The sequence below is a fragment of the Peromyscus californicus genome, unplaced genomic scaffold, assembly GCF_007827085.1.
Source record: "Peromyscus californicus insignis strain IS unplaced genomic scaffold, ASM782708v3 Scaffold_2__1_contigs__length_46816999, whole genome shotgun sequence".
Lineage (NCBI taxonomy): Eukaryota > Metazoa > Chordata > Mammalia > Rodentia > Cricetidae > Peromyscus > Peromyscus californicus.
In genome coordinates this window covers 24,957,849-24,984,045 of record NW_026294540.1, presented here as the reverse complement: position 1 = coordinate 24,984,045, position 26,197 = coordinate 24,957,849, and the positions used below count along the sequence as shown (strand labels likewise).

Sequence of the window (26,197 nt, the reverse complement as noted above, 5' to 3'; positions counted from 1 at the left end):
GCTGGCCCCAACCTCTTTCCCAGTCCTGGAATTAATAAAACTCCAAGCAGACTGTGGTTTGCAAGTCTGCGAGCCAGTTCCTGCCCGCGTCACTACTCCAGGAGGAGTGGGGCCCAGCTCCCCACCAAGCACCCCTGCTCTCCTCCTTCTAGGACCTGGAGCCTCAGGCCCTGACCATGGTGTAGTCCCTGTTCCCATCAAGGGATGGACTGGGGACTTCGGGCCCTTGAATCTTCTGTACACCCAGCACATCTCCAAAGAAACACACTACAAAAGGTGCACACGTGCTGTGCGGTTTCTAGATCCTTCCTGTGCTCGCTCTCTCTCTCTCTCTCTCTCTCTCTCTCTCTCTCTCTCTCTCTCTCTCTCTCTCTCATGTTTTGGGGTTTTTTTTTAAGCTGTTTGTTTGCTTCTTTGTTTTTAAGAGTTTCATGTACCCCAGGCTAGCCTCAAATTCACTACACAACAAGAAGGACTTTGGACTCCTGATCCTCCTGCCTCCACCTCCCTGGTGCTGAGGTTCCAGGAATGAACCACTACACCCATATTGCCATGTAGCCCAGGCTACCCTGGAGCTTGCTATATAGCTCAGGCTGGCATTAAACACTCTATCCTCCTGTTCCAGCCTCCCAAGTGCCATACTCAGCTTTGAGATGATTCTCCTATCATGCCCTCCCCGCTTTCCAAAATTCTGGGGATAGCATGGGAAAGGGAAGGACTGCCCGGAATCTCAGGTTGACCCAGTAGAGACTCCATCAAGCCAGACAGCCACACCACAAACAGGACAGAGCTTCCAGAACTAGCTTCAGCCTGTGGTACTGTCGGTACCAAACGGATACAGAACACTTCTGGGCACAGGGCAGAAGCACACGCCCACACTTTTTCTGTCTTTGCAACCATCTACTAGTTAGGCGTAACGGACATCAGCTAACATGTGAGGCAAGCGAACGCTGCGGAGTTGCGCAGCTCTGTGGAGCGCTAGAACTAGCTGCGTACAGTGGTGCACACCAGTCATCCCGAGACCCAGGAGGCTGAGGCCAGAGGATCAAGGCTAGCCTGGGTTGTACAGTGAGACTGTGACCGTGTTGAAGGAAGGGAGGGAGAGAAGGAAGGGAGGGAGGAGGGGGAAAAAGAAAGAAGGAAAGGAGGGAGACAAAAGAAATGGGGGGGGGAGAAAGAAAATCAGAGACCCAAAAATCAGCCCAGGTCCACCTAAGCCACCTGCCTTTGATCTCTCCCCTCCTGGCCACTGCTGTCAGATCTGCAGACTCCTCTATGCCCTGTGCTAGACAAGATATCTTTGTCTAAAGTGGCCCTCTGAGCCACTTCCTGCAGGAGAAAGGCCCCAGGACACGCGGTCAACTTTTTCCTCTGACCAACTTGCTCTGACCTAGAGCAAGCAACCATCTTTGCCTCCTATCCTCTGGCACCCACATTTTCTTCACACGTGCAGGGGTCTTCCCCTGACCCTTCCCCTGACCTACCCCTTTACATCCCCAAAACCTCCCAGGGTCCCTATAGGCTCAGGGACAGGGTGGCCAGGGCACTAAACTAACTACGAGCTTTCCTGGTGGGTGCTTTCTGCTGGTTCAGCAAAGGCTGCCCCCTTCTGGCCATCGGAGGAATAGCACCCTCAAGCCTTCCCAGAGGCGCCAAGAGAAGCGGGTACCCAGATCCAGGCTCGTAGAGCTGGCGGTGCTTAGCACTGGACAGGTGGTGAATAAGCAACAATGAGAATACTGAGTTAATAGTCGTCTGCACAGAGCTCCCACCTCCATGCTTACCACCAGGCACTTGGGATCCAGTTTGACCTCTGCTGGACACTGGTTTGCTCAGGGGTGGTGCAAAGCTATGCCCGTGGCCCGTGCAGAGTCAACCAACACCTTATGCAAGGATCATCTCGGAGCCCTAGGGAGACGCTAAATACACGGCTTTCACTCCCAAGCCGTTCACTTGACCTCAGCCCCTTGGTTTCTACAACCATAGACCCTAGACTTACGCAACACCCTTTTCCTGGCTACAAACAGATGGCTAAGACCTTGTCTCAACCACGATGAACCAGATCCTATGTCAGGGTCCCTATTCTGTCCCCAAAATGCCCCACCGTGCCACACTCATCTGATTTTTCTCTCCCAGCCAATTCTGCCTGCAGACTCTATAGGCAGACCCCACCCCCCTTATCCCCAACAACCTTCCCAATCCAGTTTTGGGTAAGGTCTGTCTTTAGCTAGGCTTCGGGGTATCAGGGTGTCTGTAGGGCCAGGGTGGGAGCTGAGGCTCGGGACAGCTGGCCTGTGTCCCCACACTGGGCCTGGGGCCCAGGCAGAGGGGCGGGGGCCTGGCTACTCCAGCCTTGGCTAGGGCTGGGATTTTTTGGCCGGGCTGCCTGGGCCCTCCCTCCTGCTTCCTCTCCAGAGGGCTGTCCTGGCAAAGGCCCCCTCGCACTTTCTGGCGGGAACAGGGCCAGGAGCAAGCAAACAGCTACAGAGAGAAAGCGGGAAAGCGATGGGGGGAAAGCCGCGCACGCGTGTGTGTGTGTGTGTGTGTGTGTGTGTGTGTGTGTGTGTGTGTGTGTGTGTGTGCAGGAAAATAGACCCATGGTCCAGGCAGATTCAGCCTAGGAGGCTTGCAAGCCTGGCCTTTCGTAATTGCCCCCTCCCCCGCGACCCCCTCCCCCGGCTCCCCCTCCTCCCGCCCTCCTCCCACCCGCCCTCTCTCCCTCCCTCCTTCCCTCACAGCAGCCTACCAGGCAGCAATTACGCTTTGGGGATAAAACGAGGCGCAGAGAGCAGGCTGGGGCAGTCCTCCCCGAGATGGCGGGTCTGACAGCGGCAGTCCGGCAGCCTGGAGTCTTGCTGATCTTCTTGTTCAACCTCCTCCATCCCGCGCAGCCTGGAGGTAAGGGGCCCCTCGCCGGTCCCACGCTGCCCCTCGCCGGTCCCACGCTGCCCCTCGCGGGTCCCACGCTGCCCACCTCTGCGGGACTCAGCTAGCCAGGTGACAAGTCTGAAGGGGGATCCCGGAGACGGATGAGCCCTTCACCTCCAGATCCCCCCTCCTCCAGGCAGAGTCCTGGGAACTGTCTCCTCCAGGGAGCCAGCTCCGCCTAGGGGGTCCTGTCAAGCATACATTCCACAAATCAGGATGGTCCCTACCCTCTGTCCAAGCTCAAAGCAGGGGGCGTTCCTATGAGCCACCTGGGTGCTTCCCCAGTGGGGGCAGTTTGCACACCTGTGCACATACCAGCCTGGGGAGAGACAATCCTGATTTGTCTTTGCTTGGGAATGTTGGGATTCCATGTGTGTGTGTGTGTGTGTGTGTGTGTGTGTGTGTGTGTGTGTGTGTGTGTGTGTGTGTGTGTGTGTGTTTCATACTATGTTGCACAGGTGTCAATGTGAGGGTCTGGCCGATCATGTCCCTGAAGGAGGAGTATCTGGGAAAGGTATGAAGGTCTGTTCATAAGTCCATTCCTAGACAGGTGGAGATGGAGGGAGGCAACTGTGAAGTTGTCTAGTGGGACCTGCCAAAGTCCAACACACGGTTGGGCATGGTGAGCCACACCTGTGATCCCAGGATGTAAGTTCAAAGCCAACCAGACCTCATCTCAAAAAAAAAAAAAAAAAGAAAAAAAAGAACTAAACTAAACGAGGATGAAGGATGTCTCACTTGGTAGAGTACATGCTAAATGTGCATAAAGCCCTGGATAAACTAGATGGGCATGGTGATGGATACTTGTGTGGTGGCCCAAGGATCAGGAATTCAACGTATGGTTGGCTACATAGTGAGTTCGAGGCCACATGGGCTACATGAGGTTGTTTCAAAAAACTAAAAATCTTCAAGAAGTCTGGTGCCCAGGTGAAGGCTGGAAGTCACTGTAAGTGTGTGCAAGTCCATGCCCGTGGGAGGGTTTGCTGGGGTGGAGTACAGGCCAGTGGGGGGAGCTGGGGAAAGTGCCCATCTCCTGGCAGACAGGGCACAGCTGGTGTCAGAGGTTACACTGAGCCTCAAGTTATCATTTTGGTCATCTGGTATGTGTCCGGACCAGGCACACTGGGTTATGGGGGAGGAAGGGAACTGTCCCCAGAGGGAAGGTGCATCGAGCTATGGGGAAAGAGGTGCAGCTCATGAACCATCTGCTGGGGTAGTCTGGTTGGAGACTGGTTTCCATAAGAGAAAGACCTCCTTGTCGTGGGAACCTGAACTTGAACTGGGGACAAGGGGCTGCAGGGCAGGGCAGGGCGGGGCGGGGCGGGGCGGGGCTGTGGTCAGAGGCCGGGTGGGAACAGCAGCTGTTCCTTGATACTGACCTGCTCAGGGCAGGAGCCCACTGTAAGACAAGAGTTCCTAGACAGGGACCAGACTGAGGGCTGTGGGTACCGACAGGAGGACCCTGCAGCTGCAGCAAGCCAGTGGTTAAGAGAAGTGACTCCGGGTCACCTAACCCTCCTGCCCCAGACATGGACATCTAACATCCTAACATCTGCCCACCCCACCCCACCCCACCCCACCCCCTGATGCTTACACTAGTTCATCATAAAGAAACTATTATCTTTACAAACGGGGAAACTGAAGCCAGGCATGAAATAACACCCACCTCCGGCAGGAGGCTATTGAGTCGGAGGGCAGCCTGAACTATATAGTGAGATCTTGTCTCACAAGCATCTAAAAGAAGGCTAGAGATGGAGCTCAGCTAGTAGAGGGCTTGCCTAGCTAGAAGTCCTGGGTTCCATCCTCAGCACCACCTAAACCAGGTATGCTGGCTCATGCCTGTGGTCCCAGCTCTCAGGAGGTGGAGGCAGGAGGCTCAGGAGTTCAAAGTCATACTTAGCTAGATAGAGAGTTCAAGGCTAGCCTGGGTTACACAAGACCCTTTCTTGAAAGGTACAGAAATAGAGCCTGAGGAAGGCTAAGGCTGCCCTTGGAAGTTAATATCAGACAGCTTTCTGCCCTGAGTCAAAAAAAGGGGGGGGGGGGGTAGGTGAAGTGCCAGGGAATATTGGGGAGAGACAGCCCTGGGGCGGAGCCTTCCTTTAAGGGCAGAACAAACCATCCCCTTGTAGCCTGGGTGACATCACTCAGCACTCAGCTGGCATCTTTCCCCGTGAAGATAAATCTCCACTCTGTCCCAGGTGGCCGGAGTCACTGGGTTCAAGTAAGAGGCAGATGAATTGATGAGACCTTTCAAGAGAGTCCACCGAAGTCCAAAGAGGTCAGAGATCTGGGTGGGGCTGAGTACTGGTCACACCTACCTAAGTCTGCCTGGTCTGGTCCTGGGGGAGCCCAGTCTCCCCAAGAGGAAGACGTCATGGGTGCTAGTTCTTTGTCATTGATGGGGGTAATAATAGCATTTTCTTTAAATAATAATGCAAGAAATCCACAGAGTCTATTTAATGAGCAAAGGAATTTATCAGGGGGTTAACTCACAACCATGGGAGATTTATTGTAGGTCTGGGAAAGCTGGGCTATGTCCCATACTGATTTGCCTGGTCCAAGGTCTCAGCATCCAATACCATGAGAAAGTGAAGAGAACTGTATATGTGCATCCCAGCTCTTAAGGCCCTCCCCCAGAGGCCACACCCCAGGGGCATGTACTTCAAGGTTATAGGCAGGTATAACAGTTACCTGCTACCTCACTAGGGGCAGTGCTTCAAGGTCATAGCTGGAACAGCTACCTACTCCGGAATAATGACTTGCTTCAGCCCCTATGTTAAAGGGAATATATGAACCAGGTGTGGCGGCTCAGGAACTCACACCAGGACAGGAGGATTGCTGCAAGTGTGAGTCCTGTGCTACAGAGTGAGTTCAGAGCCAGCCTGTGCTATATAGTGAGACTCTATCCCCCCAAAACAAAATAAAGGGTCACAAAAAGGAAAAAAAAATCAGGCATGGTAGCACCCTTGCCTGTAGCAGCCTTGCACTTTTGGAAAGGTGGAAACAGGAGGATCAGAAGCTCAAGGTCATCATCTACATGGTGAATTCTCAGCTAGCCTGGGCTACAGGGAACCCTCTCTTCAAAAAAGCACCTGTTGGAGGATTAGACATGAAGCTCAAGTTCAGTGTCCTTCCTGACATCAGAAATGTTTTCATCCCCCTCCCCACATGTACACACTGAAGGTTTATCTCAGGAGATTTCGACCCTGATGATGGCCTGGGTCTGTGCTGTGACCCAAGAATTCTTCCTCTATTTGATCTGCGGAGGCTCTTGTTTGAGGGATTTGGGGATTGACAGCTCCCCAGGTGCCTCTGATAAGCTGCCAACGGTTGAGTGCCTAGATCCAGCTCTGTGGGTCTTGTTGGAACAGGGGATGGCTCACCCACCCACAGGAGCACCGATGGCTTTTGAAAAGGGCCTGGCAAACAGCTCCGTGCACACAACAAACAGCTCGGTGAGGTCTTATCTGCTCAACCCAGGCTGCCCCACTGGACTTTAGCTTGGCAGAGCCCCCTGCCAGGACCCGTTGGCCCTGCTCCGTATGGTCTTTGAACCTCCCGACAGCAAATCCAAGGTCAGACGTAGATACCAGGCCAAGGCTCTTGGTCTGGCTGACTCTCAGTTTCCCTGGCTGCAAAAATGGAAGAAATATCCCTGTTTTTAGCACCCAGCTCCTACGAATCGCTGGGGTTTGGGGGCAAGGGGAACAGTAGCCATTTGACAGCTGCCAAAAAAAACACATCCACCGAGATGATCATGGGACAGCAAAATTGTAAAGTGACATATTCTCTTACAATTTGCTAAGGAGCCGATAGTCCTTGTAATGAGCTCCAATCTTTCGTTTTCTGTGGTTTTTCCATTATTTATTTATTATTGTTTTTTGTTGTGGTGGTTGCTGTTTGGGGGTTTTTTGTTTGTTTGGGGGGGTTTATTTATTTATTTATTTTTTTTGGTCTGGCGACTGAATCCAGGGCCTTATACATGCTAGGCAAGTGCTCTACCTCTGAGCTATATGCCAAACCCCTCAGGTGGGTTTTCTTTCCTTTTTCTTTTTCTCTTTTTTTTTGTTTGTATGTTTGTTTTTGTTTTATTGAGACAGGGAAGAGAGGAGGGGAGAGGAGGGGAGGAGAAGAGAGGAGGGCCGGACTGAGGAGAGTCTGAGGAGAAAGCCCTGTGCAGACCACACAGATGAAATGAGGGCTGATGAGTCTCCCGTCTCAGAGAGTTCACAGGCAGAGGATTAAGGGGTGTCTTCAGGGGTTCTAGCCCAGGCCAGAGGACTGCTCAGATCCCTGGGAGTCTAGGGTCATGATTCACACATGTGAAGGATGAGATCCGCCCGAGGCTAGCAGAAGGAATGAGCCAGACTCACATAAAACAAGACACAAGTGTGTTCCAGGCCAGCTGCTTGTGGCCGGCTGAGCACTGAAGGCAGGAAGACCTGTGTGGGCTAGGAGGAGGCGGGGCGGAAGCTTTCAGCACAGCCTTGGAGAAGGGGAGGGCTTGGGGGGACGTGAGGATGTTCTTGGTAGGAGACCCCACTGGTACCGAGGAGAGACGGTAGGAATGAGGACCACGGGGAAGGAGGCCTCCATAGGCAGTGTATAGTTTTTTTTTTGGTTTTTTTTTTTGTTTTTTTTGATTTTCGAGACAGGGTTTCTCTGTGTAGCTTTGCGCCTTTTCCTGGAACTCACTTGGTAGCCCAGGCTGGCCTCGAACTCACAGAGATCCGCCTGGCTCTGCCTCCCGAGTGCTGGGATTAAAGGCGTGCGCCACCACCGCCCGGCTAGTGTATAGTTTTTGAGACAAAGGGCTTGCTATGTTACACAGGCTAGTCTGAACCTCACTGTGTAGCCCAGGAAAGACTCTATCTCCCTATGAAGGGCAACGTGACCTCAAACTCAAAATACTCCTGTCTCCTTCTCTGAGTGCGGGGATTACAGGTGTGTGCCAACATGTCCTATCTACAGAGTTCGTTATTCTTTTTTTTTTTTTAAAGACTTATTTGTTTATTATGTATGCAGTGTTCTGTCTGCATGTATGCCTGCAGGCCAGAAGAAGGCACCAGATCTCATTGCAGATGGTTGTGAGCCACCATGTGGCTGCTGGGAATTGAACTCAGGACCTTTGGAAGAGCAGCTAGTGCTCTTAACCTCTGAGCCATCACTCCAGACCCCCGTTATTCTTTTTTATTTTTTATTTATTTTATTTATTTATTTTGGTTTTTCGAGACAGAGTTTCTCTCGAAAAGCTTTGCACCTTTCCTGGAACTCACTTGGTAGTCCAGGCTGGCCTCGAACTCACAGAGATCTGCCTGGCTCTGCCTCCGAGTCCTGGGATTAAAGGCGTGCGCCACCACCGCCCGGCCCGTTATTCTTATTATATTTATTGTGTGTATGCACATACCATGGTGTGTGTTGGGGGGGGGGGTCAGAGAACAACCTGGGGAGTCAGCTCTTCCCCTCCACAAGAAAATGGCAGCTACTCAGCCTTCTCCATCTTCTCAGTGAAAAACAGGAATCCAACACTCACTCCAGGCATGGTAGCACACGGCTACCATCCCAGCACTCCAGTGGCTGAGGCTGGAGAATCTCATGTTCGAAACCAGCTTAGGCTATCTGGGGTGTCCCGCAGGGTGGGTGTGAAGGTGGACCGATGTTATCAGGCTGTGAAGCATGGTCGTGGAAAGAGGGGAAGTAGCAGCCTCCTTAGGAAGGAGCCTGGTTATGGGTGGGTGTTGGAAAACAAAAACTCAAGAAAGAAGAAGTAGGGTTCAGTCAGGCCAGGGGCTCAGCAAGCCCGCCCCCAGGCATCTTATGGAGGACTCAGGAAACAAATCAGATACAATCTTTCTGCCTCCCTCACCCACCATTTATTGAGTGCCTATTGTATACCTGGCCCTAGCCATGTACTAAGGGAAAACAAGGGACCCAAGATCACCAGCCTTTTCTTTTAACAATTACTCTCTGTGCCGGGTATGACTAGGATCTCTTTCATTTGAATGTTTGCAACCATACGAGGCAGCGGACATCAATCACCCCTACGTTGTGGGGGATAGGGGGCGGGGGGGGGGGGGGGGGGGGAGAGTGAGGCTTTGCTGGGGATGTGGCTCAGCCGGCAAAATGTGTGCCTAGCAAGCATGAAAGCCTGGGTTCTGTTCCCAGCCCTGGAATAAACCAGGTGGGGTGGCCCCGGGCCTGCAACCCCAGCATGGGGAGATGGAGTTACTTGCCTGAGATCACACATCCAATGAGGAGCCGGGAGAGATGCCAGAGGGCTCCGCCCTGTTCCAACGGGGGGGGGGGGGGGGGGGGGGGATGGAGAAAGTGCAGGAGAGAGGCAGAGACTCTCCCTGAGTGGAGCTCAGAGCTGGAGGCCAGAGCCCCGGAGGGCATCAAAGGCTTGGGGGGGGGGGGGGGGGGGCATGTGTGTTTGGCAGCTCAGGACAACGCTCGCTAGAAGGCTTTATTTCCTGCAGACTCAGCCCCCCCACACCCTGAGGCCGCCCCTCCCTAAGCCCCCCCAAGCTTGGAGAGCAGATTGATCAGACCATCCAGACCTGACTTGCAATCTCTAGAGGGTTGAGAGAGGAGGGGGTACAGACCCCAGGAGGTGGTGGCGCCAGGACTGTAGCACAATCTGCCCACGGCAGCCAGACATTCCCAACCCTGCTTGGGCTGACAAGGTCCAGGGACCAGGCAGGCCCAGCTGTGTATCGTCACCGAGTCTCCGAGGCCAGACACACAGACATCTATCTGGCTGAGAGGTCTCCTTGAACCCACTGCAAAGCTATATGGCTGGCTGACGCCCACCTTGTGTCCCCCCACCATGTGACTCTTGGGCTCCCTTCAGCAGAGCAGAGCCTGGCCATGGTGACAAGGTGACTTGTCAAGGTTAGAGGTCACGGCTCAGTAGAGGAGTCTCTATTTGTTGCCATGACAACAGCTCCAGAGGCAGCATCTCCAATGAGAGCTTTGGCTGGTCCCTGGGGACTGAACTCGTGACCTTGGCTTGGAATTAACTGTTCGTTAGGAAACTATTTGATTTGCTCATTCATGGTGTTCCCACCCCCCTCCAGTCCCTGGCGCCTCCCAAAACAGCCCTGGGTCAGATAGCCAGAACCCCACCCAAAGAGAGCTGCCCAGGGGCCAAGGACACTGGCCTTGCACTATCCTATCAGAGTGGGAATGGCTGACGGCAGGCAGCAGCTACATCTCCTAATTGGTGTCACCACCTAACCTGCCCTCTGAGAACTGGCTCCAGCCTTACCACCCAGCTCCAAGCAAAGTCGTGGGCAAAGCAGGTAGGCAGAGTCCCTTGCCCAGTACCCAGCCACAACCACAGGCAGGGTCCCCTCTCTTCAACAGTGTTAAGCCTCCTGCTCAGAGTAGTGGCCTGGGTTCATTCCAGGCTTCATGTTTATCCAGCTGTGTGGCCCCGGCCACTTCCCTTAACCTCTCTGGGCCTGATTTCAAGTCTGCTGGAACTACATTCAGAATTTCTGTGTCCCTCCAACTTCATTGAGATACTTTGAGAAGAATGAGAACATGCAAAGCCAGGTGTGGTGGTCCGTGCCTATAATCTCAGCCACTCAGGAAGTTGAGGGAGGGGATGGAGGGGGGGCACGGGGAAAGGGGATTTGCAAGGTCAAGACCAGTCTGAACTACATAGTGAGAACCTGTCTCATTTAAACAAGAACTGGGGGTATGATTCAGTGGTAGAAGGACTGGGGGTGTGGCTCAGTGGGAGAGCACCTGCCTAGAATCCCCTAGTGAGGGGCTGGGGTGGCTCAGTGGGAGAGCACCAGCCTAGAATCCCCCAGTGAGGGGCTGGGGTACGGCTCAGTGGGAGAGCACCTGCCTAGAATCCCCCACTAAGGGCCTGGAAAGAAAGCTCAGTGGTAGAGTGCTTGCTAAGCACACATACATACACACACACACACACACACACAGAGAGAGAGAGAGAGAGAGAGAACAAAAAAATATAAATAGCAGTTGTTTACCCTCAGACACTGATCTATAGACAAACAATACTATGATCATTATCTATATCTTCATTAAAACATGTTCAATGCCAGGCAGTGGTGGTATATGCCTTTAATCTCAGAGCTCAGGAGGCAGAGACAGGTGATTTTGAGGTGATTTTTGATCTCTGTGATTTTGAGGACAACTTCATCTATAGAGAGAGATTCAGGACAGCCAGGGCTATACAACATAGTGAGACCCTGTCTCAAAAAACCAAAAGGAAAAAAAATTGTTTGGTAAGCCTGACTAATCAAAAAGTCTACCTCCTTCCTTCTAGGGGTTCCAGGAGGTGTGCCTGGTGGAGTTCCTGGTGGAGTCTATTATCCAGGTAATGTAATGAAGTTTCTACACACCTATGTATGACCGATGGGGATGGACTGTTCACGAGAAATACAATATTTTTTAATATTTTTATTATATTTGCATATGGAGGTCAGAGAACAACTTTTTTCATTTAGTTTGGTTGTTTCTTTTTGTTTGTTTTGCTTTGTTTTGTTTTTGAGATAGAGTCTTAACTATGTATCCCTGGCTGGCCTGGAACTCACAGAGTCCCACCTGCCTCTGCCTCTGCCTCTGGAGGGCTGAGATTAAAAGTGTATGCCACCATGCCCAGCTCCATAGGACAATGTTTGGGAATCGGATCTCTCCTACCACCATTTGGGTCCCAGGAATGGAACTCAGTCTGTTAGGTTTGGTAGCAAGTGAGCTTTACCCACAGGCCAGAGATGTGCTAACATTTAGATTCCTGGCACCGAGGACCTGCAAATCAGGCCCACATTCTGAAGATGTTAACCAGGCTGGGGATGTGGCTCAGTTAGCAGAGTGTTTCCCTAGCATGTGGGAAACCCTGGGTACCATCCCCAGCACTGCATAAACCAGGTATTGTGGTGCATGCCTGCAATCCCAGCGCTCAAGAGGACAGACATTTCAAGGCCATCCTTGGCTCTAGAGAGAGCTCAGGCCAGCCTGGGCTGTGTGAGACCCTGCCTCCAAAAAAGCGATGCAACTAATTGGAGCGAGATCTGAAGGCACACATCTGTAACAGTAGCATCCCAGACACAGAGAGTCAAGAGTTCAAAGCCAGCTTGAGCTGCGTAGCAAGACCCAGTCTCCACCCTAAAGAAGGCTGCTAATGGAACAGCTATTAGGAGCATAAATATTGTACAAGATGGAGCATAATCCCCGCTGTCAGGAGGCTGGCGCCTTCACACATTCCTGTCACTGGACGGTTCACAGTCCTCGAAGCATTAATCCCACTCTTGGCAACCCACCGGAGGCAAATAACAGAAAAGAGAAATAGAGCAACTAAGCTGGAGATGTGGCTTGGTTGGTAGAGTGCTTGCCTGGAGTGTGTGAAGCCCCGGCACCTCGTAAACCAGGGGCCGTGGCGAATGCCTGTGATCAGCGGGCGAGCGAGCGAGCAAGCTATCCACATTGGTGAGCTTTGGGTTTGACTGAGACACCCCGCATCAATGAATAAGGTGGAAGAGTGATAGAGGATAACTCTAGACATCAAGTTTGGGCTTCCACAGGCACACACACACACACACACACACACACACACACACACACACAATGGAAAGAAAATAACTGACATGAACTCAGAAGTCCTGCTAGTTCCATCCTGGGACAAACTGACATGAGGCTATTGAGCCGGTAAGACAGACAAAGAAACTAAGGGTCAGAGACGTTGACTTGCCCAAAGTTCTGCGGCTAGAATTTGACAGTGGGTGGTGGGGTGTGACTTGTCTGGATACTAATCGCCGATATTTCTCTCTCTCTTTCTCAACACACACGACAGGGGCTGGTATCGGAGGCCTGGGAGGAGGAGGAGGTAAGAAGGTAGCCTTAGACTCCTCAATGAAAGGATCTGGATACCATCAAAACCCCCCAACACACATCATTAGACCTAAGGTCTTCAAGAGATCCCAGCAACTAATGTTAGACAGATTGAGCATCCCCTGGGAAAGAGACCTATGATGGCCCTTTTAGGACCCTCTACCTGATGGCCTCTACCTACTTTTATATTTCTTTGATCTCTTCTCTAACATTCCTGCCAGGTGGAGAGTAACTCCTTTGGGGGGAAAAAAACTGAGAAATTGCTGGAGATGCCTAAGACCCCGGCACTTAGGAGGTAGAAGCTGGGGGATCAAGAGTTCAGAGTCATCCTTGACTACATAGCAAGTTCGAGACCAGCCTGAGCTACACAAGACAGTCTCAAAACAAACTGTCACTCAACCAAAAATCCAGAGGGAGAGATGGGCTCCCAGGGGCTCCATGTCTAAGCAAGAGGACTCTCTGGACATCTCCTTCAGCACTTGGGGAAGAGACCTACATGCAGCTCTCAACCTCTACTGTGGGGCAGGGTTGAACAATGGATAAGTACTAAGAGATGGAAGGGGTACAAGTCTGTAATACCAGAACTTGGGAGGTAAAGGGAGGAGATTCAGGAGCTCAAAGCCATCCTTGGTTATATCTCGAATTTGAGGCCAGCCTGGGCTATGATGAAGCCCTGTCTCAGACGAGAGAGAGAGAGAGAGAGAGAGAGAGAGAGAGAGAGAGAGAGAGAGAGAGAGGTGAGTCACCTCTTCCCTGCCATTCACATTCATTCTCATCTCTTCCCTCTGCAGCTCTGGGACCTGGAGGAAAACCACCTAAACCAGGTAAGATCTAAGTAGGACCCCTGAAATGGGGAAGGTAGAATTCCCAGAGCCATGCCAGGCAAGGGAGCCGAAAGAAGGGAGCTGTAGGCAGTGAAAGCCCCCAGGTATCAACAGGCTAAAGCCAGGCTACAAGTTGGCCAGGGACAGGAGGTTAGAGGCAGTTCAATGGCCTGTGTCCTGCATGAGCCCACTGTACCAGCTTTCTGGAGACTTCCCTCTGTTCACAGTCCCAGAAACAACCCTGTTGCTTCAGGCAAAGCAGAATCTAAGGTCCCCATGGTCCCCTATAAGGCAGCACTTGGAATGAAAGACCCCAGACACTATATCTAGACATTTGACTTCTGACCCAGATGTGAGCTCAACTTTAAGCTAAACCTGACCCCGACCCCAGATGACCTCCCTGCCTGTTCCCAGCCTGCTTCCAGCTGTGTCTAGACCATGGAACTTTCTAGTAAGAAAAAAAATCATAGCTCTGTCTTATCAACAGTGCTGGGATCTGCCAGCAGTGGTCACTCTGAGCTTTGAGGAGGTGGCAAAGGAGGGCAGGGGGTCTCTCAATGAAACACTTGGATAAGAAGCAGGTGGAGGTCATGGTCTGGTGGTACACACCTATAAGCTTAGATACTTAGAAGGCTGAGACAGGAAGATTCTGAGTTAAAGAGGTCAGCCTCAGATACATAGCAAGACCTTGTCTCAGAATAAAAAGTAGAAAGAATACTGAGGGCATGGCCCAGTGGTAGAGCACCTGCCTAGAATCCCCCAGTGAAGGGCTGGGGTGTGGCTCAGTGGTAGGGCACTTGCCTAGAATCTCCCAGTGAGGGGCTGGGGTGTGGCTCGGTGATAGAGCACCTGCCTAGAATCCCCAAGTGAGGGGCTGGGGTTTGGCTCAGTGGTAGAGCACCTGCCTAGAATCCCCCAGTGAGGGGCTAGGGGTGTGACTCAGTGGTAGGACACTTGCCTAGAATCCCCCAGCGAGGGGCTGGGGTGTGGCTCAGGAGTAGCATGTTGGAAACCCTGTGTTCATTCCTCTTAATACACACACACACACACATACACATACACTCACACTCTCACACACTCACACACAACTGCATCCCAGTCATGTTGACGCCCTTCCCCCATGTGTGATGCTCTGTATGTGGCAAATGCATCCCCACCCAGTGCCTGCCACCCTGGCTTTAAAGTCACATGCTCCTGGACAGTTTAGATGTCCAACTGCTCTTACAAAATCCTGATGACAGATGACCCAACTACTAATGAATGTGTGAGAAGCAGATTCCCCTTCACGGAAGCCTACGGGAGTTGTGAAACTTCAGGGTGAGGGCCAGCAAGGGGAGAAAAGGACGGGGCATCTGGGCAAGCTAGGTCCTAGGGACTGGGAGTTTTGTAAGGCTAGGAGATCTCGTGGCTTGTTAATTCTCCTTGTGGTACCAAGGATTGGAACTCAGGGTCTGTTACATTCAATGCAAGTGTTCTACCACTGAGCTATCTCTCCCTGGACCTCTTTTTACATTTCTTCAAAAGTGACATTTATTTACTGGTTTGTGTATTTATTTATTTATTATGGGTACAGTATGCATGCACCACAGTGTGCCTGAGGAGATCAGAGGACGGCTTTGAGTGTTAATTCTCTTCTTCTACCACGTAGGTCCCAATAAAGGAACTCGTGTCTTCAGGCTTAGTGACAAGTGCCTTCATCCACTGAGCCATTTTATTTTTATTTTCATACAGGGTCTCACTAAGTTGCCCAGGCCGACCTTGCACTATAGAGCCCAGACAGGCCTTGAAATATAGATCCTCCTGCCTCAGCCTCCTGAGTAGCTGAAATGGTAGGCATGTGCTACCAGGTCCAGTTCCGACGGTCACCTTTTAGCCTCGGGATAGACTGAAGTCTCTAACAGGCTTGGCCAGGCCACCATGAATAATCCCTACATCCTGGCTAGAGGGATGTCCGGGCCTGCCCAGGCAGGATGGGATGGGGTGCAGAGATTGTACAGATCGTGTTTGGGAACAATTAATCCCCTGGGAGCAAGGGTGGGTGGCTTGGCAGCTGCTCCTCCATGTGGGTGCTGTAGGCTGGCCCCTCCCTGCCTGAGCTCTCAGTGGGGGACCAGGCAGCTGGGAGCCAGCACTACCCACACCCAGAGCACCAGCTGGAGGCCAGCCTGCTGGCCAGCCGCTACAAACAAGGGGTATAGGCAAGGACAGGAAGGAGCCAGGATGAGTACCCCGGGGGACACCCTGGCAGGTTGCACACAGTAGGCGCTTCCTGCTCACAAGCTCTGTGGCCCCAAGAAGACAGGGATCACAGGAAAAGCCACAAATCGATGGGCAGCTAGCCGAGCGTAGTGACACAAGCCTGTCATCCCAGCATTCAAGAGGCAGAGGCCAGAGGATCACGAGTTCAAGCTTAACCAGGGCTACAGAGTGAGTTAAGTATTGTAGAAACTGAGGCAGCAAAACCACCAGTTCAAGGCCAGTCTGGGCTATACGCAAGTTCAAGGCTAGCCTGAATTACACAGTGAGACACTAAGTCAAGAAAGCAGGGGGGGCGGGGAATATATATATATATATATATATATATATATATATATATATATATATATATATATATATATATATATATATATACACACACACACATAGACAGAGAGAGAGAGAGAGAGATAACGGCCAGACATAGTAGCACATGCCTTTAACCCTAGCACCTGAGAGGCAGAGATAGGCAGATATCTATGAATTTGAGGCCAGCCTGGTCTACATAGCAAGTTCCAGGCCAGCCAGCCAGCCAGCCAGGGTTATACAGTGAGACCCTTTCTCAAAAAAAAAAAAAAAAAAGCTAGGCCTGGGTGTGTGGCTGAGTTGGTAGAGCACTAGCGTGCACAGATCCCTGGCTTCCATCCCCAGCACCACATAATAAAGCATGGAGGCATGTGTCCGTAATCTCAGCAACCAAGAGGGACAGACCAGAGGGTCAGGAGTTCAAGGTCACACTGGCTGCCTATTGCATTTAAGGCCAGCGAGAGCTACATGAAACCCTGCCTCAAAAAGTAGAGAAGACTAGAGAGACGGTCTTAAGAGCACTGGCTGCTCTTGCAGAGGACTAGGGTTCTGTTCCCAGCACCCACAGGCTAGCTCACATGTAACTCTGCTTCCAGGGAATTCGACTCCCTTTACTGGTGTCATCAGCACCAGACACTCACACACATACGGTGCACGTACATACAAGCAGGCCAAACACGCAGACATATAAGATATAAACAAATCTTTTAAAGATTATCATTTAAGGTTCGGGAGAGATGGCTCCGTGCTTAAGAGCACATACTGCTCTTACAGAAGACCCAAGTTCAGCTCCCAGCACCCGCATCAGGCAGTCCATAGTGGCCTATATCTCAGCTTCAGGGGATCGGCCACCTCTGGCGTCCGTGAGCACCGGCACTCATGTGCACATACCCCATATACAGACACATACAAATACACACAATTAAAAATAAATAAATCTTTTAATTACCATTTTAAAAATAATAATAAAGATGGGGAAAGTGAGGCTCAAAAAAGGTAAGGTGACTCCCTCATCTACACAGGCCATAGGAAGGAGCAACAGAATCTGAGTCTAGAACTTTCTGACTCGGGGGGGGGGGGGGGGGGGGGGGGGGGGGGGGGAGGACTCGCTAGTAAGGCTCTGGGCTCCCAGCTGGGATCCGACTCTAACTCTTTCTCCCTCTCTCCAGGTGCTGGGCTTCTGGGAGCATTTGGAGCAGGTGAGTCCAAAAGACATTGAGAACAGGTTTGCAAGTGATGGGAATAAACTGGCTGTCGGTAAAAAGCTGGCGACAGTAGAGACCAGGCCTTTCCCTGCAAACTTCACCCCATTCTTTCCTACTTTCTGTCCAGTCTTGTCCTCTCAGCCCCTCCACTGGACAGGAAAGATCTGAGCATGCCCCCTATCCTCTGCAAGCGTAGAAAACAGGACTAAAGCTTTGAGAGGAGCTGTGGACGGAACTGGGGAGAGACTGGGAGGGGAGACCAGGAAATGATTGATCCAGGCAGCCCCAGCCCCTGCCTACCACCATACCATACTACATGACTCATTCCAGACCCGTCTTATGGATGTCTGCAACACATACATGCATATATGTATGTGTATGTCTTATGGTCTTTGGCACATGCTTGGCAATCACTCTATCTACTGAGCTACATGCTCAGCCCTCATACAGTTAGTGGATGAGTGGGGAAAGCTGGTCAGAGGAAAGATAATATCCCATGAGAGCCAGGTAGACCCCCCTCCTCAGGGCTCAGCAGACCCTAGGCTTTGGGGAGTCCCTAGAGGACTTCGCCCTACAGCTCTAGATCCCACCACCAGAGCTGGTGCTGGCAAGAGGGATTTTTCCCATAATTGGAAACAAACCTGCCATGGCAAGCCTCCCAAACTCCAACCTAACTGGGCCCATCGGTCAAGGCCAAGGCCGTGGAATGTCTCCTGGAGGAGGAGAAGCAATGATCGGGCCCAGATGTGGAAAGGAGAGAGCCAGAGGGACCCATTTGGCTTCTCATGAATCTCAGCAAGGAGGATTCTGGATGGAAGGCTGGCTAGATGTGGTACGGGAAGGACTCCCAGGATGGGGGATGTGGCACCGTTCATACAGCCCTGACCTAGCGTGCATAAAGCCCTGAGTTCCAAGCCCAGTACCACATAAACTGGACTTTCTGGTAACTGCCTAAAATCGTAGCATTTGGCAGGTAGAGGCAGGAGGATCAGAAGTTCAAGGTCACCCTCAGACGCATCGCGAGTTTGAGTCAAGCCCGGGCTACAGGAGACCCTGTCTCAAAACACAGAAAGCAGGAAGTGGGGAGAGACACACTTACAGATCCAGGGGGAGGGGAGGGGTCTGTGTCAGGACATAGCATCAAGGAAGCAGAGAAGATGCCTGGGGTGGCAGCTACCAATGGGAGCAAGGCTGGCCTGGGAGGGAAGAGGGTTTGCTGACAGACCACTTCTGCCCTTATAGACAGCCAGCTGGATCCTGCCAATTGCCAGGCATCCTAGGAGATGCACAGGCTAATCACACTTGTTAGAGACAGTCATGTCAGCTCCACACATAACATTTGATCACCATGTGATGGTTTCAGATTCATCAGGACCCTCCACCACCAAAGTACCAAAGACACAGGGACCAGCCTAGACACCCACCCCCACCCCATTCCATGATGACACCCATCTTACAAGGAGCCCAGCTGTGACATCCACACCCTTAGCACCTCTCCCTCTCTCTTCTTCACAGGCCCTGGAGGACTCGCAGGTGCTGGCCCCGGGGCAGGTTAGTGTGAACACCTGAGCAAGATGCTCACTTCTCACCGCAGCCTAGGGCGCCTGCCTGGGATAAACAGCAATCAGAGCACAGAGGAGGAGACACGTGTTGATGAGAACATGGATGAAGAATGACACCAACGTCAACTGCTCCTAAGAAGCTGCCCAGGGGGACAGTTGTAATATAGAGATGAGACTAGAGAGAGGCGTCTCCCAAAAACCCAGGGGTAGATCTGCCCACCAGAAAAGGCATATGAGCAATCTGGGAACCAGGAATGGTATGGTGCATGCCTAGAATACTCGCCCTGAGGAGACATGGCATAGTGATATGAGGTTCAAGGCTGGCCTGGACTACATAACAAATCCCAGGCCAGCCTGGCTATATAGACTTTGTCTCAAAAAAAGACAAAATACTGAGGCTGGGCATGGTAGCAGACATCTTTAATCTCAGTACTCAGGAGGCAAAGGCAGGAAGATCTCTGTGAGTTCAAGGCCTGCCTGGTCTGCATAATGAGTTCCAGGGCAGCCAGAGTTACATAGTGAGACCTTTTCTCAGATATGTAAATAATAATGTACATATATATTATGCATATATATAAATAATATTTGTATATGTATATATTTGTATACATATACATTTGTGTGTATATATACATATATATGTATTTACATATGTATACATACATTTTGAGACTGAGCTTGCCTGCTCTGGCTTCCCTTCTCCAGCACTGCATAAACCATAAACTCCAAGTACCTGGGAACCCAGCACTTGGGAGGCAGAGGATCAAGGAGTTCAAGGCTATCCTCAGTTACATAATGATTTCCAGGCCAGCCTGGACTACATACATAGCCACACTTGGTCTCAAGAACTAAAAAGATGCACACAGCTTTGTCAGGCTGAGCTGAGCAGTTAGGCATATGCGCATCCTCTGACACAGAGGTTCTCAACCTTCCTAATGCTGTGACCCTTTAATACAACTCCTCATGTGTGGTGACCCCCACACACACTATATTATTTTCATTGCTATTTCATAACTGTAATTTTGCTACTTAAAATCATATGTAAATATCTGTTTTCCAATGGTCTTGGGCGACCCCTGTGAAAGGGTCACTCCACCCCAGAAGGGTCATGACCCATGGGTTGAGGACTGCTGCTCTAACACATGCTCCCATCCTGGTGAGCAGGGGCCACCATGTGACACTGGACACCTTCAGAGGACACAGAATGTTGAATACTCTTCCTGAGTGAAAGGGTCCAGGCTGGGCTGAGGCTCGGCAGCTCCCACTGAGCATGGCAGTACTGGACCTCAGGACCTCAGTTACACTCTCCTCCACAGGTCTGGGGGCCTTTCCTGCAGGTACCTTTCCAGGGGCAGGAGCTCTGGTGCCTGGAGGAGCAGCGGGGGCTGCTGCAGCTTATAAAGCTGCTGCCAAAGCCGGTGAGTGGCATTTTTTAGGGATAGTTCCATCAGCCCCCTAGCTTTCCCAGACTCTGAAATTCTCAGAGAATTCTCCCTCATCCAGACCCAGGAGATAGAATTGGGGGAGGGGGGAATCCTCATCCAGACCCAGGAGATAGAATTGGGGGAGGGGGGATCCTCATCCAGACCCAGGAGATAGAATTGGGGGAGGAGGGAATCCTCATACAGACCCAGGAGATAGAATTGGGGTGGGGGGGGCGGGGGGGGGGGATTCCTCCTCCCCTGGAGAGATGATGTGGGCAGCTAGTTGCACCAAGTCTTGAAGATGCTTGGTGACAGGACCAGACCTTAACACCTGACCCTCAAGGCACAGTTTCTGTCTGACCCCAGAACTCTCCTGCTTCTGGCTATGCAGGGGCGGGACTTGGTGGAGTTGGTGGTGTTCCTGGTGGTGTTGGAGTTGGTGGTGTCCCTGGTGGTGTTGGAGTTGGCGGCCTCCCTGGTGGTGTTGGTGGTATTGGTGGCATCGGTGGCTTAGGAGTATCAACAGGTATGGTGGCCGGACCTGAGTGCACTCAAGGTGGGTCCTGCAGAGTCAAGGTGGGCCCGGGTAGAGTCAGCTCTACAATCCCTTCTGCTCAGGTGCCGTCGTGCCTCAAGTCGGAGCTGGAGTCGGAGCTGGAGTCAAGCCTGGAAAGGTTCCCGGTCAGTGCAGAATCTATGGGGGATGGAGGTTAGAGGTCAGGGAGAGGAGGTCTAGGAGTCTGCAGAGGTCAGAGCCCGCCCCCACCCCCGCCCCCAACAGGCTGGAGGATGAAGGGAACAGCACATGCCAGATCCAAAGCAGCAGACCTGTTTGGGCAATGGAGCTGGGTGACTTGACCTGACTTCTAAAAATTTCTGTGATCTTGGAGCACAAAGAGACCTCACAGACAGGCTCTGGATCACAGATGGGGAAACTGAGGTTTAAATGTTGAGTCAGGACAGAAGGGCCCACAGCTGTTCCCGGTAGAGCTGGAGGGGAGCCCAGCATCCTGCGGCACCCCCATCTGGTGCTCATTTGGCCCTGTGCTCTTTAGGAAGTGACTTCAGGTTAAATACAAGGCGAACATCTGGAAGCCTTTAGACTTGAGGTGGGCTGGCTGGGCTGCGTCAACAGGCTGTGGGCTCCAGAAGACAGTTAAATCAGTGCTCTGAAGGAGCTGCAGGCTCTCCGACATGGGGCAGGGAGAGCTGTGGTCAGGCTATGTCTGTCTCTAGCTGCCCCAGTGGGCACGCTGACTTGCGAGTCCAGGACCGCTTGTTGCCGCTGTCTGGGGGGATGAGCACACCTCTGCTAAGGTTCCTTGTCCTTTTGTCTGTCTCCAGGTGTTGGTCTTCCCGGTGTATACCCCGGCGGAGTACTTCCAGGCACAGGTGAGAGCAAGAAGGATGAGCTGGGGGCGTAGCTCAGTTTGATAGTGCTTACTTAGCAGGGATTCCATCCCCAGCGTCACATAAATCAGGTGTGGTGGGACATGCATTTAATCCCAGCACTTTGAAGGCTGAGGCATAAAGATCTTAAGTTTGAGGCCAGCCTGGGCTACATACTGTGTTTTCAAAAAACAAAAACGGGGCTAAGGAGATGGCCCAGTGATTATGAGCACAGGCTGCTCTTCCAGAGAACCCTGGGTTCAATTCCCAGCACCCACTGACAACCATCTCTAACTCTTCTGGTCCCCAAGGGCACCAGGCATGAATGTGGTGTACAGACATGCACCCAGGCCAAACACCATACACATAAAATAAAGATACTTTCCTAGCATACACAAAGCCCTGGGTTCCATCCAGAGCACCTCATAAACCAGAAATGGCGATACATCCTTGTAATGCCAGCACTGGGGAGGTGGAGACAGAAGAATCCAGAGTTCAAGGTCATCCTTGGCCACATAACAAGTTTTAGGCCAGCCTGAACTACCTAAGACTCTATCTGAAAGGAAGGAAGGAAGGAAGGAAGGAAGGAAGGAAGGAAGGAAGGAAGGAAGGAAGGAGAAGGAGAAGGGAAGGAAGGAAGGGAGGAGAAGGGAAGGGAAGGAGAGAGGAAGGAAGAGAGAGAGAAAGAGAGAGAGAGAGAGAGAGAGGAAGGAAGGAAGGAAGGAAGGAAGGAAGGAAGGAAGGATGAGAGAAGTTAGGGATGTACCCTCTCACTCCCCCTCCTCCTAAATCTGAGACCAGCTGAGGCCAGTGACTGTTTGCCTAAGTGTCCAAGTTCAACTTAATGGACATTAGGTCCTTGGCAACAAAGGTCAGCTTCCCCAGCCCCACCCAATCCCTCACCCCAGGCCAACACCCTCATCAAGGCCTTAAAACCAGTCCTCCGAGGACAGATGGAGTCCCTAGTGTAGTGCGGCCAGCTTTTTCCCAAAAGCCCTGAGTCACCAGGCATAGGCACGCCCAGGAAGTCTGCCCTCCAGGACACCCCCTAAGAACTGCCCCTCACTTCTTTCCCTGCCAGGACCTACCTCCCCATCCAGCAGGGCCTCCTGAAATCCCCCAAAAGCCCAGATTCAGGGATTTGATGACAGAGCACCCCTTCCTTCCTGGTTGAGGCAGCCAAGCCCCAGGGGAGGCAGGAGGGGAGGGAAGCGTCTGGTAGATTCCAATCCATTGAGAGGTAGCCACTATGAGGCATTTTACACTGGCTGTGCCTCCCTATGCTCTCTCCCACCCAAGCGTTTACTAACCCCAATCCTGCTTGGTTAGCTTCTGCAATCAGACACATTCAGGGTGGTGTGGCTATGGATCTCTCTGTGCCTTTTCTCCTAAGCTTGGTCACGATGGATCTATAACTTACAGTTGAGGTCCACCGAGGCTGAGATCGGGCTCAGTGGACTTGAGATTAAGAGTCACATCTTCCAGCCAGGTCTAGTGGCACAGGCATGCTACCCTGGCCATTTGGACAGCTGAGATAGGTGAATCAAAAGTTCTAGTCTAGCCTGGGTAACTTAGCCAGCCTCTGTCTCAAAGAGTAAGAAGAGCACTGACTGTGGGGTGTGGGGGTGCTCAGTGGTAGAGCACCTGCCTAGAATCCCCCAGTGAGGGGCTGGGGTGTGGCTCAGTGGTAGAGCACCTGCCTAGAATCCCCCAGTGAGGGGCTGGGGTGTGGCTCAGTGGTAGAGCACCTGCCTAGAATCCCTCAGTGAGGGGCTAGTACATATTTGTGGCCCTGGATTCAATTCACAGCACCAAGAAATAATAGATAGATAGATAGATGAATATAGATAGATAGATAGATAGATAGATAGATAGATAGATAGATAGATAGATTGGACCCTCTCAGCTTGAGCCACAAAGAGGAAGAAGGTCCCCACAAACTGGTCCTTACTTTCCTTGCCCCATGAGTCCTGCCTGTGATTGACCATTAGCACTGAAATAGATTGGTTAATAGACCTCAGGTGGGCAGGGGTTGCCAAGCAGAGTACCCCTTCCCTCACTGTCACCCATGTCTCTGCCCGCTCAGGAGCTCGGTTCCCAGGTGTGGGGGTGCTCCCCGGAGTTCCCACTGGCACAGGAGTCAAGGCCAAGGCTCCAGGTATGTGCAGCCAACTGTGCTGGGGGCCAGGGTAGGATCCTCTGTCAGCCTGCAGGCCGCACTGGCCTGGGGTGTAAGGGAAACCTTGGGGTTCTAGGGTTATTGGGGGACTCCTGTGGGGACAGGGAGGTACTTCTTATGTCCCAGCCAGCCCTGCTTCTGTGGCAAGGAAAGGCAGAATGCTGCTCACAAAGCCCATAGAGTAACAGGTCTAGTGACCTAGGCCTATAATCCCAAGCAACTCAGGAGGCTGAGGCAGGAGGATTGAAAGTTCAAGGCCAGCCTGCACAACTTGGTGGGCCACTGTTTCTAATTAGTTAAAAGTAAAAAGAGGGCTGAGGGGTATGGCTCAGTAGTAGAGTACTTGCTTAGAAACCCCTAGTGAGCCAGGCAATGGTAGCATATGCCTTTAATCCCAGCACTTGGGAGGCAGAAGCAGTTGGATCACCAAGTTCTAGGACAAGCTGCACGACTCAGAGAAACCCTGTCTCAAAAATAAATAAATGAAATGGAAACAAAAGACTAGTGAATGAATGGGGGCAGGATGAGCCTTAGTGGTAGAGCACCTGCCTAGAATCCCCCAGTGAGGGGCTGGGAGTGTGGCTCAGTGGTAGAGCACCTGCCTAGAATCCCCCAGTGAGGGGCTGGGGTGTGGCTCAGTGGTAGAGCTCTTGTCCAGCATAAACAAAGGAAGCCCTGCACACTCAGCCTGGGCCGCAGTGACAGCTCTTTGTCTTTGCAGGTGGAGGTGGTGCTTTTGCTGGAATCCCAGGTGAGTTGAAGCTGCTCTCCCTGAGTGAGCTGGACACGCGGAAGCCTAGCCATACCTGCCCCATCCCCTTCATCTCTGTCTCTTCAAGGCTTGGGCAAGTGCTTATCACATACAAGTCTGAGGACCTAAGCTCAATCCCCAGAACCCATGTTCTGAAAATTAAAAAAGAAGAAGCATCAAAAGCCAGGCTTCTGCCCAAAGTGTCATCAGTCCCAGGCCATGGTCTCCTAACCCAGCAGTTCTCAACCTGCGGGTTGTGACCCCTCTGGGGGCTGAACGACCCTTTCACAGGGGTCACTTATCAGATGTCCTGCATATCAGTATTTGTGTTCTGATTCATAACGGCAGCAAAATTACAATTATGAAGTAGCGACGAAAATAATTTTATGGTTGGAGGGGGGGTCACCACAACATGAGGAACTATATTAATGGGTCACAGCATTAGGAAGGTTGAGAACCATTGCTCTAACCCAAACTCCCTAAATGTGGATCTGAAATGAAAGGAGACACCCAGCCCTGCCTAAGGTTGGCACAGATGAGTGTAGGGCATGTCTCTCGACTCCCGCCAGTCAATATCACTGGGGAGTGCTTCTCAGACCCCTGACAGAGAGACAGGGAGGCCCCTCTAGGCAGGACAGTTCCAGAGTGCTGCGGGGAATGAATTCACTCCACGTGAGCAGAGTGGACTGACGGGCAGGGGTTGAGAAGAGGCTGCTACCCAAGCCCGGGGTTTTAGTTTACTCTCTCTGTCCTTGCAGGCGTCGGGCCCTTTGGGGGACAGCAGCCTGGTGTCCCCCTGGGTTACCCCATCAAAGCCCCGAAGCTGCCAGGTAAGCCGGAGTTAGGTTTCAAGAGGCTTGGCCGGGGTGGAGGGAGACAAGCTTTGTGGGGTCGGTGGGTAAGCTCTTCCTGCACAAGTGTGAAGACCTGAGTTCGAATCCCCAGAACCCACATACAGCTGGCTGCAGCAGCGTGTATCTGTCATCCCAGAACTCCTATGATGAGATGGGGGCAGAGGCAGGAGACTCTGAAAGCTCATTGGCCAGCGACCCTGCTGTACACAACAGCAAACAACAAAGACCACACACACACAAACATGTACACACACACAGTGGTATCCATGCCTACACACATACACACACACACACACACACACACACACACACACACACACACACACACAAACATGTACACACACACAGTGGTATCCATGCCTACACACACACACACACTCACACAAATTACAAGACTTACCACTTAAAGCCAGGCATGGTTGGAGTAGGATGTAACCCCAGCACTCTGGAAGCTAGAAGCAGGAGGATTATGTGGTTTCAAGGCCAGCCTGGGCTACTAGCGAGTTACACAATGAGTTGGAAGCCCAGCCTGAGCTACAGAATGGGACCCTACCTCAAAACAAAATCAAGAAAGAATGGAAAAGAGAAGGGAAAACCCACCCTAGTCACATTGTAGCTACTATGTCTAGCTATCCGGCACCTCTGCCACAGC

At 51.9% G+C, this 26,197-nt stretch overlaps 1 protein-coding gene across 2 annotated transcripts in view; it reads left to right on the top strand.

The window, feature by feature from the left end:
* Window positions 1-2,712: 2,712 nt before the first annotated feature.
* The window catches only part of Eln (elastin), a 39,790-nt gene continuing 16,305 nt past the window's right edge, over window positions 2,713-26,197 (top strand). For both annotated transcript variants that reach the window (XM_052753956.1, XM_052753955.1), the window contains exons 1-13: window positions 2,713-2,898; window positions 11,234-11,284; window positions 12,758-12,790; window positions 13,587-13,619; window positions 17,351-17,380; window positions 18,902-18,937; window positions 20,265-20,366; window positions 20,764-20,898; window positions 20,991-21,053; window positions 21,717-21,764; window positions 23,848-23,919; window positions 24,662-24,691; window positions 25,450-25,521. In XM_052753956.1, coding sequence (XP_052609916.1) covers window positions 2,814-2,898; window positions 11,234-11,284; window positions 12,758-12,790; window positions 13,587-13,619; window positions 17,351-17,380; window positions 18,902-18,937; window positions 20,265-20,366; window positions 20,764-20,898; window positions 20,991-21,053; window positions 21,717-21,764; window positions 23,848-23,919; window positions 24,662-24,691; window positions 25,450-25,521 — 790 coding nt within the window. In that variant the 5' untranslated portion in view covers window positions 2,713-2,813. The remainder of the gene's footprint in view (window positions 2,899-11,233; window positions 11,285-12,757; window positions 12,791-13,586; window positions 13,620-17,350; window positions 17,381-18,901; window positions 18,938-20,264; window positions 20,367-20,763; window positions 20,899-20,990; window positions 21,054-21,716; window positions 21,765-23,847; window positions 23,920-24,661; window positions 24,692-25,449; window positions 25,522-26,197) is intronic.